We start from the raw sequence: 12,798 nt of genomic DNA, 5'->3' as shown, positions 1-12,798 counted from the left end.
CACTTATTGCCCTTTTCTAATTGCCCAGGAGTCTGTAGAACCACATTGCTGTGGGTCTGGAGTCACATGCAGGCTAGACCAGGTAAGGATGGCAGTTTCCTTCCCTAATGGATGTTACTGAACCAGATGGGTTTTTCCAACAATCAGCAATGGATTCATGGTCATCATTAGGCTCTTAATCCCAGTTTTTTTATTGAATTCAAATTCCACCATCTGCCATATTGGTATTGAAACCCAGGTGCCCAGAACATTATTTGGGTCTCTGGATTAAACAGTCCAGTGTTAATATCACTAGGCCGTCACGTCCCCTCATTGGTTACCAGAAAACCGCTGGTGGCAGAGAAAGATGGAAATTTGAAATTAATTTTAGAAATTTGAACTGTTCCACTATACACTTACTTTGACTTTGTGAGTCAGGCCAACTACCAAGGGATAAATCAGTGCATAGTTTACCCATGATGAATACAATGCTATGTTTGTTTTAACCTAAGGCATGTTATTGTACTAAGAGTGTGGTGGTATAATATATGGAATCAATTAATTTAAAAGAAAAATCAATTCTAGTGCTGCATACTCAGAAAGGGCTAATGAAGGCTGATGAATTCCTGATAAGGGGCTATGCCCGCATCATTGATTCTCTTGCTCCACGGATGCCGCCTGACCTGCTGTACTTTTCCAACTCCACACTCTTGACTTTGATCGCCAGCATCTGCAGTCTCCATGTTATCATACCATAAAGATTATTTTTTCTTGACTTACAAACAGGCATCCGTGAAACCATCCATGTTTTATACACATTTCAATAATGATTTTGCACCATTAGAATTGATTTTTCTTTTAAATTAATTGATTCCATATATTATTGCTGGAACCACACTATTCTGCATGTAGTATTAGTGCTATTGCTGGTTAAGCTAATAGAATTTCTACTCTTGGGTTTTAATGCAGTGCATTGATCTGCATATTTAGTGAGGATATGTAGCACCCTTAATTTACATTAAATCTACTAAAACGAATAAACTAGTTGAAAAGCTCCAAGTTTAACTACCAACTAAGTACGAGGATCTGATTGGAAAAAACAAAATTCAGGTTTTTTTTTTAACTTGCTGAATGTAGAACCAAACTTTGTTTGCCTGCAAACACAAATAGTAAGTAAACACAAATAATTGGCATGTCAAATAAACATATTCTTGTTAAATGTTCAACTATATGCCATAGCTATTATTTTTGGGATATTATTTGATTGAAAATAATTTTCAAAAATATAAGCTTTCAATGAATGTCCTAACTAAATTTGCGTATATAATAATCTGCATATATGTGTTTGGAGGTAAGGGTTTTAAAGTTGTGATTTGTAGTCTGGTCCAGGAGAAAACATGTGGATTAATTATTTGCATGTCTTAAAAGTGCTACTATGGACTGATTCTTTACTCAACATTGTGTTATGATGTAGATAACAATAGAAATTAATCTATATATATGAACATTGGGAGAAAACAGCAGGTGTACAACAACAGCTGTGTGGTAGGGATGGGTTTGCAGAGATAGCACAATTCAAGCCTAAAAGTACTTTTCATTTTTTAATAGATCGTTTCTTTTTTACCAGAAATTATTTCTCAGATTTAAGATTATGTAGACTTTAGTCCTTGTGCTGTGCACTTAAAAGGAGTGTGGATAAGAGAATCAGGTGCAAAGCTTAGCATGTCTGATTTGCAGCATTTTAAATTTTGTAACCATTAAAAAGCATGACTAGGAAATCAAGAGTGCTCTAAATTGATATGATGGCCTCTAACCTTTCCTGCGAAAATGAGATTCCATGCTCCAAGTAGTCCTAGAAAATTGACCTTATAATCACAAAGTCAAAGTAATGCTGCATATTTCAGAATTTTTTAAACTTCAAACATACAGAATTAGTTGAAATTTTAAGCCAGTCTCCAATTAAATGTAATCCTAATGGGAATATATTGATGCAGCCTATTAATAATGGTATGGGCCTAGCAGTCAGAACATGTGAATTTCTACTGGATGAGACAGCTGGTGAGGTCTAGATGATTAGGTAAAAACAAGGACTGCAGATGCTGGAAACCAGAGTCTAGATTAGTGTGGTGCTGTAAAAGCACAGCAGGTCAGGCAGCATCCAAGGAGCAGGAAAATCGACGTTTTGGGAAAAAGCCCTTCATCAGGAATAGAGGCAGGGTGCCTGCAGAGTGGAGAGATAAATGAGAGAGGGGTGGGGTGGGGAGAAAGTGGTATAGATGCCCGAAACGTCGATTTTCCTGCTCCTCGGATGCTGCCTGACCTGCTGTGCTTTTCCAGCACCACTCTAATCCGATCTAGATGATTAGCTCTTTCACAAAGGTAAAGCCATGATGGGCTGAAGAATTTTCTTAGATTAGATTAGATTAATTACAGCGTGAAAACAGGCCCTTCGGCCCAACAAGTCCACACCGACCCGCTGAAGCGCAACCCACCCAGACCCATTCTCCGACATTTACCCTTTCACCTAACACTACGGACAATTTCGCATGGCCAATTCACCTAACCTGCACATTTTTGGATTGTGGGAGGAAACCGGATCACCCGGAGGAACCCCACGCAGACACTGAGAGAATGTGCAAAAATCCAGAGTCGCCTGAGGCAGGAATTGAACCCGGGTCTCTGGCACTGTGAGGTAACAATGCTAACCACTGTGCCACCATGCCGCCCATGGTGTAAGATTTTTATAATAGTAGGCTGAATCCACACTTGGCCAGAGAATATGATGTCCCTCATTACAAAAGTAGGTCATTTTGTATTTAGTAAGGGAAGAACTAACTTTGTTTTGATTTTCACTCTAATAATGTACCTCACCCTGATTGTTCCCTCATCTTGTTCAAAATCAATAAAATAATTGTGGTTTCAGTGGAAATTCTTGTGTTTTTATTATTTTTCATAAGATTTTGTGGATTTTTTGTTTATGAAATTGGGTGTCATTGGCTGAGCCAGCATTTATTTCCTATCCCTAATTTTCTTTAAGAAGGTGATAGTGAACCACTTTTGAAATACAGAAAATCTTAGAAAGTTTATTGCATGAGAAAGGGCCAATTTCCCTATGTCTCTGCTGATCGAAAAACAAGCCATGCAGCCTAATCCCGCTTTCTAGCTTTTGCATCATTGCCCTGCAGCTTACAGCACACAGGGAGCATATCCAAATACCTTTTAAAAGAGACAAGAGGTTCTGCCACTACTGAACTTTTTGGAAGTCTGTTCCAGACCCCTTTCATTCTCTGGATGAGAAGTAAGTCCCCCATCTCCCCTCCAATCTTTCTATCAGTCACTTTAAATCTAGACCTGCTCATCAGTGATCTCTGTTAAGGTAAATGTCCTTCCCATCGTCACAACTTTGTACATCTCAGTCATAAGACCATAAGACATAGGAGTGGAAGTAAGGCCATTCGGCCCATCAAGTCCACTCCGCCATTTAATCATGGCTGGGCATTTCAACTCCACTTAGCCGCATTCTCCCCGTAGCCCTTAATTCCTTGTGACATCAAGAATTTATCATTCTCTGCCTTGAAGACATTTAGCGTCCCGGCCTCCACTGCACTCCGCGGCAATGAATTCCACAGGCCCACCACTCTCTGGCTGAAGAAATGTCTCCGCATTTCTGTTCTGAATTGACCCCCTCTAATTTTAAGGCTGTGCCCACAGATCCTAGTCTCCTCGCTTAACAGAAACAATTTCTTAGCGTCCACCCTTTCCAAGCCATGTATTATCTTGTAAGTTTTTATTAGATCTCCCCTTAATCTTCTAAACTCCAATGAGTACAATCCCAGGATCCTCAGCTGTTCCTCGTATATTAGACCTACCAGTCAAATCTTGGCCGCTGTTCCAAAGAAAGCAATATCAGTCCATCCAACTTTCCAGTCCTGGCAACAGCCTGGGTAATTTCCTTTGTGACGACAACTGCACACGCTACTCAAGTTGTGGCCAAGCTAATGATTCATACAGTTCTACCATAACTTCTTATTCTTATATTCTGTATGTCAACTAATAAAGAAAAGGATTCCCTGTGCCTTTTTTAATCATCTTATCAACCTGTCCTGCTATCTTCAGGGATCCGTGGACATTCACTCCAAGGTCCCTCACTACTTCTAGACTTCTGTATGTTCTTGTATTAATTATGTATTCCTTTGCTGTGTTTGCCCTTCTCAAAACCATAACCTCATTAATTTCTAGGTGAAATTCCATTCCTCATAACTGCCTAGCTGATCAACACATTGATACCCTTCTGTAGTCCACAGCTCAATTGACCACGATCAATTTTTGTGTTATCTGCAATCATCTTGATTATGCCCCCTACATTTACAACCAAATCATTAGTAAGTACCTCCAGAAATAGAGGACCTAGTACAGAGCTGTCTTGAATACCACTGGAAACTGCCTTCCAGTCAACAATTACTTTTGTTTCCTGCCACTGAGTCAATTCTGGACCCAGCTTGCTCCATTTCCCTGAATTCCATGGGCTTTGTTTGAGTAACCGATCTTCAATGTGGAACTTTGTTCAAAGCCTCGCAAAAGTAAACATTAGCAGTACTCCAATCCTTAAATCCACCTCTGCATCCAGAGAGGAATAGGGAAGTAATGGTCAGACCATCCACCGTTTTCTCCCTGATTTCTTTCAACAGCCTGAGGTATATTTTGTCTGGTGCTGGAAATTTCATCCACTTCTTCCTTAAACCACTACAACTCAAGGGTAGATGCGCTAGTGCTATTACGAAGGGAGTTCCAGGATTTTGACCCCATGACAGTGATGGAACAGCAGTATAGTTCGAATGTAGGGTGGCATGTGTCTTGAAGGAGAACTTGCAAGTGGTGGTGTTCCTATGCGTCTGCTGTTCTTGTCTTTCTAATGATTAGAATTCGAGATTTGGCAAGTCCTTTCAAAGGAGTGTTTTGTTCTTCTTTGGATTTCATGGACAAATAGTGTAATAGAACATTTTGAATTAATGTTAGTGTATCACCTTCTCATTGTAAAATCAACTAAGATTTTGTCATATCAGTCAACTTGCACTTGCTGGTAGGAAAATGCTTATTACTGTACCTTACAGAGAGAGAGAGCTGACTCCGAACAATGAATGTTATGAGCTGTATTTTTTTTGAAGAAAATCAATTATGTAATGTAAAACAAAATACTATTTTCTCATAATTTAAGGCATGATCAGCTGTTGGTATCTTTTCCAAACTTCTAAGTTTAAATGGAAATTGAGAAGTTGATGTTGCAGTAATTCCAAAACAATTATTATTTTAAATCTCTTGCTGCTGGATTAATTTACTAGTATCATTATCCTAAAATTGTTAAATATTTGACCTGATCAAAAAAAAAACGGCTATGCTTGTTTGCAGATATGATCCAAAAACCGATACTTGGACAGCAGTAGCACCAATGAGTATCAGCAAAGATGCAGTAGGTGTTTGTTTACTTGGTGATAGGCTGTATGCAGTTGGAGGATATGATGGACAGTCATATCTGAACTCTGTGGAGGCCTATGATCCACAAACTAACGAGTGGATGCAGGTAAGAGTAACAATGCAGCAACTTGCACTTTTTTTTTGAAAGTTTGAAACTTTTTGTTGTTGTGACATGCTAAACTTCTATTTATAAAAGATGTAAAACCCTGACCAAAATATCTTATTACTTGTAATTATATCTATTAAAACTAGATGTTCCTTATTATAATGTAGATAAATACAAATACTGCCTGTAAAAACAACTTATGCCAACTCACACTGCACTTGTCATGGAACGTGTCTAAAAATGTTTTTATAATGAATTCTCACAATATAAAGTCTCCCTAATTCAGAATGTTGATACAGGTATCACCTACCCACTTCTAGGCTATCTGATGGTTGCTGGAAAGGAAGGCAAAACCTAAGTTCAGTTGTCATGGTCCATATTAGCAGAAATAGTATTGATAGAAACAGAGGTAGTCAAGCTGGAGATGTATCCGGTATTACGCTCCAAGTTAAAAAGTAGACCTTGAGGGTAATGTCTAGATGATTCCCCAAGCCATCTGCAATTTGCCAGAGGGATTGACAGATGGCTAAAGGCCGGTTTTACAAAAAACAATGGTTCCTTTTCATTGGGCACTGACACCAGTACTGGGACAGAAATGAGCTGAATCAAATGGATCGGCTACACCTGAACCAAATGGGATTAGTGTCCGAGGAAAATAGTGAATAGGGAGGTGGCAAAATCTTGAAACTACTAAAATATGGAAACAGATCTACAATAAACTTAAGCAACCTGAATCTAGACAGAACAGGGCAGGTTTGAATACGAAAGCATAGAGTACAGAATCACATTGGTGGGAAGGGAATGAATAGTGTTACAGTGAGAAAAAATTCTATTAAAATGTCTGTGTGGCACTGTAATAAAACAAGGAAGCTGGAGTTAATTGTGTGTTGGGAGGGACTAATGAGATGTTTACAGGAAAATCTGGAGAGGGATTAAACATCCCAGGGTATAACATACAAAAGGGTAAGTGAAGCAGGCATACATATTACAATACAAAAGCAACAGAAAAATTAGAGGGGGTCAATTCAGAACAGAAATGCGGAGACATTTCTTCAGCCAGAGAGTGGAGGGCCTGTGGAATTCATCAGCAAGACAAGAATACAGTCTGTGAAGACAGAGATAAAAGATTGAACTCTCTAACTGGTTTAGTTTGCAGACCATAAAGTACTGGAAGAAACATGCAAATAAACCAGCTGGATAGCCATGGTTTACCTAGTGAGGTTAATTGACAAACTTGTAAACTGGTTAGAAGAAAAGTTTAGTTATTTCACAACTAACCATTTACCTTCAGCTGATTGTAAATGTTCAAATCGGCTCTTTAAATATGTTTTCTGCTTGTAATACAATACAGCAGAGGAACTGGCCCTTTGGCCCATCGAGCCTGCGCCAATACCTAGTCCATACTTAGACCCATGCTTATTGCCCGTACGTAGTTTCTATCCCTCTTTTCGCCTCCGGTTTATGTGTCTATCAACATTGTTAACGTGCCTGCTTCCACCAGCTCCACTGGCAGTGCATTCCAGGCACCCACCACCCTCTGTGTGAAAACTTCTCTCTACACTTCTTCCTTAAACTTTCCCCCTTTCACCTTGAACCTTTGCCCTCTTGTAGCTGACCTTTCCATGCTGGTGAAAAGCCTCTGTCTATCCACCCTATCTATGTCTCTCATAATTTTGTATACCTCTATCAGGTAGCCTCAGTCTCCAGCGTTCTAGTGAAAACAATCCAAGTTTATCCAACCTCTCCTCATAACTAAAACCCTTAAGGCCAAGCAACATCTGGAAAACCTTTTCTGCAACCTCTCCAAAGTATCCACGTCCTTCCAGTAGTGTGGAGACGAGAACTGCATGCAATATTCCAAATGTGGCCTAACTATTTTAGTTAGCAATGTTTTGAGAACTTCATCCTTGTGCTTATCTTTCTGTGAAAGAATGATGTTAAACCATCCAAAACATCAAAGCAATGAACCTCTGTCTGTAGAAGTGCTATCTGTCGCCCCAGGTATATTTTAATATCCATGCGAGACTAACTGTCTCAAATATTAATCTATGTGATTGGCCCATTTGCTTGTATCCTGCTGTAACAGTCTTTAAATTCTATAATCTTCTCTAGTTAGTGATGCCCTTTTTGATTTTACAGATACATTCTTCTATATGTACTAGACAATGACACTCCTATATCTGCTACTGCAAAATTGAGAACTAAACATAAAATTGAGGATCTTAGTGTCAAAAACTAAGATCGAGAAAATTATTAATTTCTAAAGATATCTCCTCCACTTTAGTGACAAGGCTTAGACAAGGACAACTATTGACATCCAACCTGCACTCCTAAATAATGATCTCTAAATCAGTGGCCAGCACCACATTCTCCACTTTAGTTTTATGGCAGGAAAGGTGGCTCACCCGGGTTTGAATCCACCTCAGGTGACTGTCTGTGTGGAGTTTGCACATTCTCCCTGTGTCTGCATGGGTTTCCCGCAAGTGCTCCAGTTTCCTTCCACTGTTCAAAGATGTGCAAGTTAGGTGGATTGGCCATGCTGAATTGCCCATAGTGTCAGGGATATGCAGGCTATGAAGTTCCCAGTCACCAATGGATAAAAACCGAAAGACAAGGTTTTACTTTTTAAGACTTTTACTTTAGTAAATTAAAATCAATGTAAATCCAAATTTAATTGGCAAGTAACTAATACATCAAATGAAAGATAAGACGCTGTTACATTAACAAATGCAAGCAAGGTATACCTTACAAAACTCTTTTAATGTACTGACAGATAAATAGCATTAAAGGAACAATTCCAAAATACTTACAGCTCTCTATCAGAGATTTTCTTTTCTTCACCATGACAGCTTGAAACACCTAGTCTGACTAGCAAGGCATACCTCAACAAATCCCTGTTCTTCAAAGTTTCCAAGTGCCCCACCTGTTCTGTTCCCTTTTTTTTGGACATAAACTGAACTCCTAGAAGCTTGTCTGTTAACACAAAACATAACTCCCTGGATGTTTTCCTTGCTCTTTGAATTTTACCTTTACAGATTTTCCACAGCTCTGACTTCTTCAACTCTGCATTTCAGCCACAACTGTCCTATAAAAATTTCAAAAAATTCTGTCACTCCTCATTAAATGTTCCTATTTGAGCTTCTCTCCTTATCACAGTGGATTAAATGGGCATTTCTATGATCTGCGGTGTTTTTTCCAGAATCCTCCTTTTCTTTAATATTAGAGTTAAAGATACATTTTAAAACAAATTTGTTTTGCAAAGCTCAGTATTCCTAACAATATTAAGATTAAATACCCTCCTCAGACATCACATCTCCTGATTATACTCTGCCTTTCACTATAGTTACAGTTGGGAAGCCTAGAAATAACTTCAACAATACATCCTCTGCTTAAATATGTCTTAGTTCGACTTGATTTTCTGACACCCTTTCTGTCTACTATCTTCATTGAATACATTACTATCACAGAACCATCCTCCTTCTGCACTTTGCTTATCTATTCAAGAAATTAAGTATGCTTTAGTTCCCTACTTGGATCACAATGTAGCCACATTCATTAAAAACTATTGGATCAAACTGAATAATTTATATCTGTGCTATTAATTCATCTAACTTGTTGGAAATATTTTGCACGTTCCAAGATGGTGCCATTAATTTTTGATCTTTGTTTTCCAATTTTGTATTCTAAAAACTAGTCATTAATAAGGCGTGCCCAATATCTTTGTTGCATTGACCAGAAACCAAACTGGACCAAGCATATAAAAATTATAGCTTCTAAAGCAAGTCAGAGTTTAGGATTTTTATGGCAAGTAAATTCCTTCCTGTCTCCCCAAAGCCTATCTGAAATCTATAAGTAATAAGTCAGGAATGTGATGAGCACAACTCCACCAACACTCAAGCTTGACACATCTAGGATAAAGAAGCCTGCTTCACTGACACCCATTCATCACCTTCAATGTTTGCTCCTGTCAAAGGATGCACTTTGGCAACAGTGTACACTATCTACAAAATACCCTGCAGCAAGGCTCCTTCAACAGCAGCTTCCAAACCTGCAGTCTGTAAAATTTAAGGACAAAGGCAGCAGATGCTTGAATTTCCACTGAAAGCCCCACACCATACTTACTTGAAGCTATATCACCAGTCCTTCATTTGTCTCTTGGTCAAATCCTAGAACCCATTTGCTCACAGTTACAGGAGTATCCTTGTATTCCCTAGGACTGCAGTGGATCGAGAAATGAGTTTTTAAAAAAATAATTCCCAGCCTCTTCCTGATCTGCACTGTATAATTTTACCAGGAACACTATACACGTGAGTGAGGCCCCTTTCATTCATGGCTGACCATGGGTTGCATCCTCATTGTTCTGGCTTTCTGCTTCCCTGAAGCAATGTCGCTTGTGACTGAAGAGACCAGCGCTGGAGTGACAGTCCTAGTCGCAGAGGTCACACCTGTATGTGGTCGTTGATCTGTGAGAGTTGCTGCACTCCTTCCTTTGTGCCCCTTGTCTGCTGCAGCACTCATTTGCTTCTTTTCCCTTTTGATGTGTTGGTTCAGGGTGCTTCTCCATCTCATGTGGTCAGCTGCAAGCATTTCCCAGGACTCTGTAATGATATCAAGCGCCTTCATGTCCCTCATGCAGATATCCTTGTAGCGCAGCTGGGATTGCCCAGTGGTCTCTTCGCGAATGGAGACTCTGCATAAAAGGATATCCTTTGGAATGTACCTGTCCTCCTCCATGCGGTGGATATGGTCCAGCCAGTGCAGTCTCTGCTGCCTGAGCAGAGTGTACATGCTGAGAAGGCCAGTGCGAGATAGGACCGCTGTGTTGACACTCTGTCTTGCCAGGATATGCCCAGGATACGGGGGATACTCCTCAAGTGGAAGGTGTTCAGTCTTCTCTCCTGTTTGGCATATGAAGTCCACGTTTCACTGCCATACTGCAGTGTGCTTATGACACAAGCATTGTCGAATGATATTTTTGTCTCCACTGTCAGCTTGGGATTTGTCCATACTTGAGGCTGCATTCCCTCTTGTTGACCTCTGTGTCCAAGGAGAGGTTGTCAGTGATGATAGAGCCAAGGTACATAAACTAATGGATGACGTTAAGTTTGTAGTCGTCAATGGTGATGATTGGCAGTGCCTCTGTGTCCAGTCCCAGGACACTCGTCTTCTTCCGACTGATAGTGCTGCAAGATAGCTTACTGCTCTTATTGCACGTAGTCCTCTGTCAGTGCTGGCAAGAAAGAGCTGTACTACAGGCCATGAGGGATGGCAAGATCTTTGCCCTCTACAAGAACAAGGGCAAGTGAAGCAACTGCAACACCTACAGTGGCATCTCTCTCCTCAACATTGTTGGCAAAGTCTTTGCTCAGGTCATCTTGATTCACCTGCATAAACTGCCATGATCTTCTCCCTTTGCCAACTGCAGGAGAAATGCAGAGAACAGAAATGCCCATGTATGTCACTTTCATCGACTTCACCAAGGCGACCTGGTCAGCAATGAAACTGCTGAGCATGGTAGAATCCTTCCAATAACATTGCACTACTCCAAAATCTGGATGCTTTCCTTGCTGTTTGAATTTTACCTTGATAGATTTTATTTTCCACCATTGCACTTTATTGGTTTAAAACAATCCTTACTGCCTTAGTTATTTGATTTGACTGATCCTAGTCTAGTTTAAGTGGATCCTGTCAAACATTTGATGTAGATTTTATTGTTCAGGACTGCAATGTTCCCCACAAATTACTACATGCTTTGCTTTCGACACTCCACCTGTGCTGTCTTGTCTTTTCCTGCCTTACCACGTCCGTTGAAAATTTAAAAGTAGAATAAGAAGTACCTTTATCTGTGGATCCCACTTGCAACAATTCCTAACTTAATTGTTTTGCTGACTGCTATGTTGCTGAGAGTCCTTTTTGAGGTATATTCCGGCGTCTGCTCATACCGAATTGTTTTCTATCCTTAGTAAATAATGTTTGCTTGTTTACATCATCATGGTTTAAGTAACACTAGTCTTTTTATTTCTCCGCATTCATCCTGACCATTATCTCCATTTTGAGCCATTTCTTATGGCATTACTTTGCATAAAGTAGACAAAAGTAACATGTTTACTATTTCTTTGTGTTCATATTTGAGTTTGAGTCATAGAGACATACAGAATGGAAACAGACCCTTCGGTCCAACCCGTCCATGCTGACCCGATATCCCAACCCAATCCAGTTCCACCTGCCAGAATCCGGCCCATATCACTCCAAACCCTTCCTATTCATATACCCATCCAAATGCCTCTTAAATGTTGCAGTTGTACCAGTTTCCACCACTTCCTCTGGCAGCTCATTCCATACACGTATAATCCTCTGCGTGAAAACGTTGCCCCTTAGGTCTCTCTTATATCTTTCCCCCCTCACCCTAAACCTATGCCCTCTAGTTCTGGACTCCCCCACCCCAGGGAAAAAACTTTTCTATTTATCTTATCCATGCATAATTTTGTAAACCTCTATAAGGTTACCCCTCAGCCTCTGACGTTCCAGGGAAAACAGCCCCAGCCTGTTCAGCCTCTCCCTATAGCTCAAATCCTCCAACCCTGGCAACATCCTTGTAAATCTTTTCTGAGCCCTTTCAAGTTTCACAACATCTTTCCGATAGGAAAGAGACCAGAATTGCACGCAATATGCCAACAGTGGTCTAACTGATGTCCTGTACAGCCGCAATATGACCTCCCAACTCCTGTACTCAATACTGTGACCAATAAAGGAAAGCATACCAAACGCCGCCTTCACTATCCTATCTACCTGCGACTCCACTTTCAAGGAGCTATGAACTCCAAGATCTCTTTGTTCAGCAAAACTCTCTAGGACCTTACCATTAAGTGTATAAGTTTTGCTAAGATTTGCTTTCCCAAAATGCAGCTCCTCACATTTATCTGAAATAAACTCCATCTGCCACTTCTCAGCCCATTGGCTCATCAGATCAAGATCCTGTTGTAATCTGAAGTAACCTTTTTCGCTGTCCACTACACCTCCAATTTTGGTGTCATCTGCAAACTTACTAAGTATACCTCTTATGCTCACATCCAAATCATTTATATAAATGACGCAAAGTAGAGGACCCAGCACTGATCTTTGTGGCACTCCACTGGTCACAGGCCTCCAGTCTGAAAAATAACCCTCCACCACCACCCTTTGTCTTCTACCTTTGAGCCAGTTCTGTATCCAAATGGCTAGTTCTCCCTATATTCCATGAG

The 12,798-nt window shown here is 40.2% G+C and overlaps 1 protein-coding gene across 5 annotated transcripts in view; it reads left to right on the top strand.

Annotated features, from left to right (window-relative positions):
• The window catches only part of klhl5 (kelch-like family member 5), a 145,782-nt gene that overhangs the window by 129,452 nt on the left and 3,532 nt on the right, over positions 1–12,798 (top strand). For all 5 annotated transcript variants that reach the window (XM_043692954.1, XM_043692943.1, XM_043692923.1 and 2 more), the window contains one exon: positions 5,386–5,557. In XM_043692954.1, the coding sequence (XP_043548889.1) occupies positions 5,386–5,557 (172 nt within the window). The remainder of the gene's footprint in view (positions 1–5,385; positions 5,558–12,798) is intronic.

Source organism: Chiloscyllium plagiosum, chromosome 1 (assembly GCF_004010195.1).
Source record: "Chiloscyllium plagiosum isolate BGI_BamShark_2017 chromosome 1, ASM401019v2, whole genome shotgun sequence".
Taxonomy (NCBI): domain Eukaryota; kingdom Metazoa; phylum Chordata; class Chondrichthyes; order Orectolobiformes; family Hemiscylliidae; genus Chiloscyllium; species Chiloscyllium plagiosum.
The sequence above is the reverse complement of the archived record's forward strand: the minus strand, read 5'-3'. Positions and strand labels throughout refer to the sequence as shown.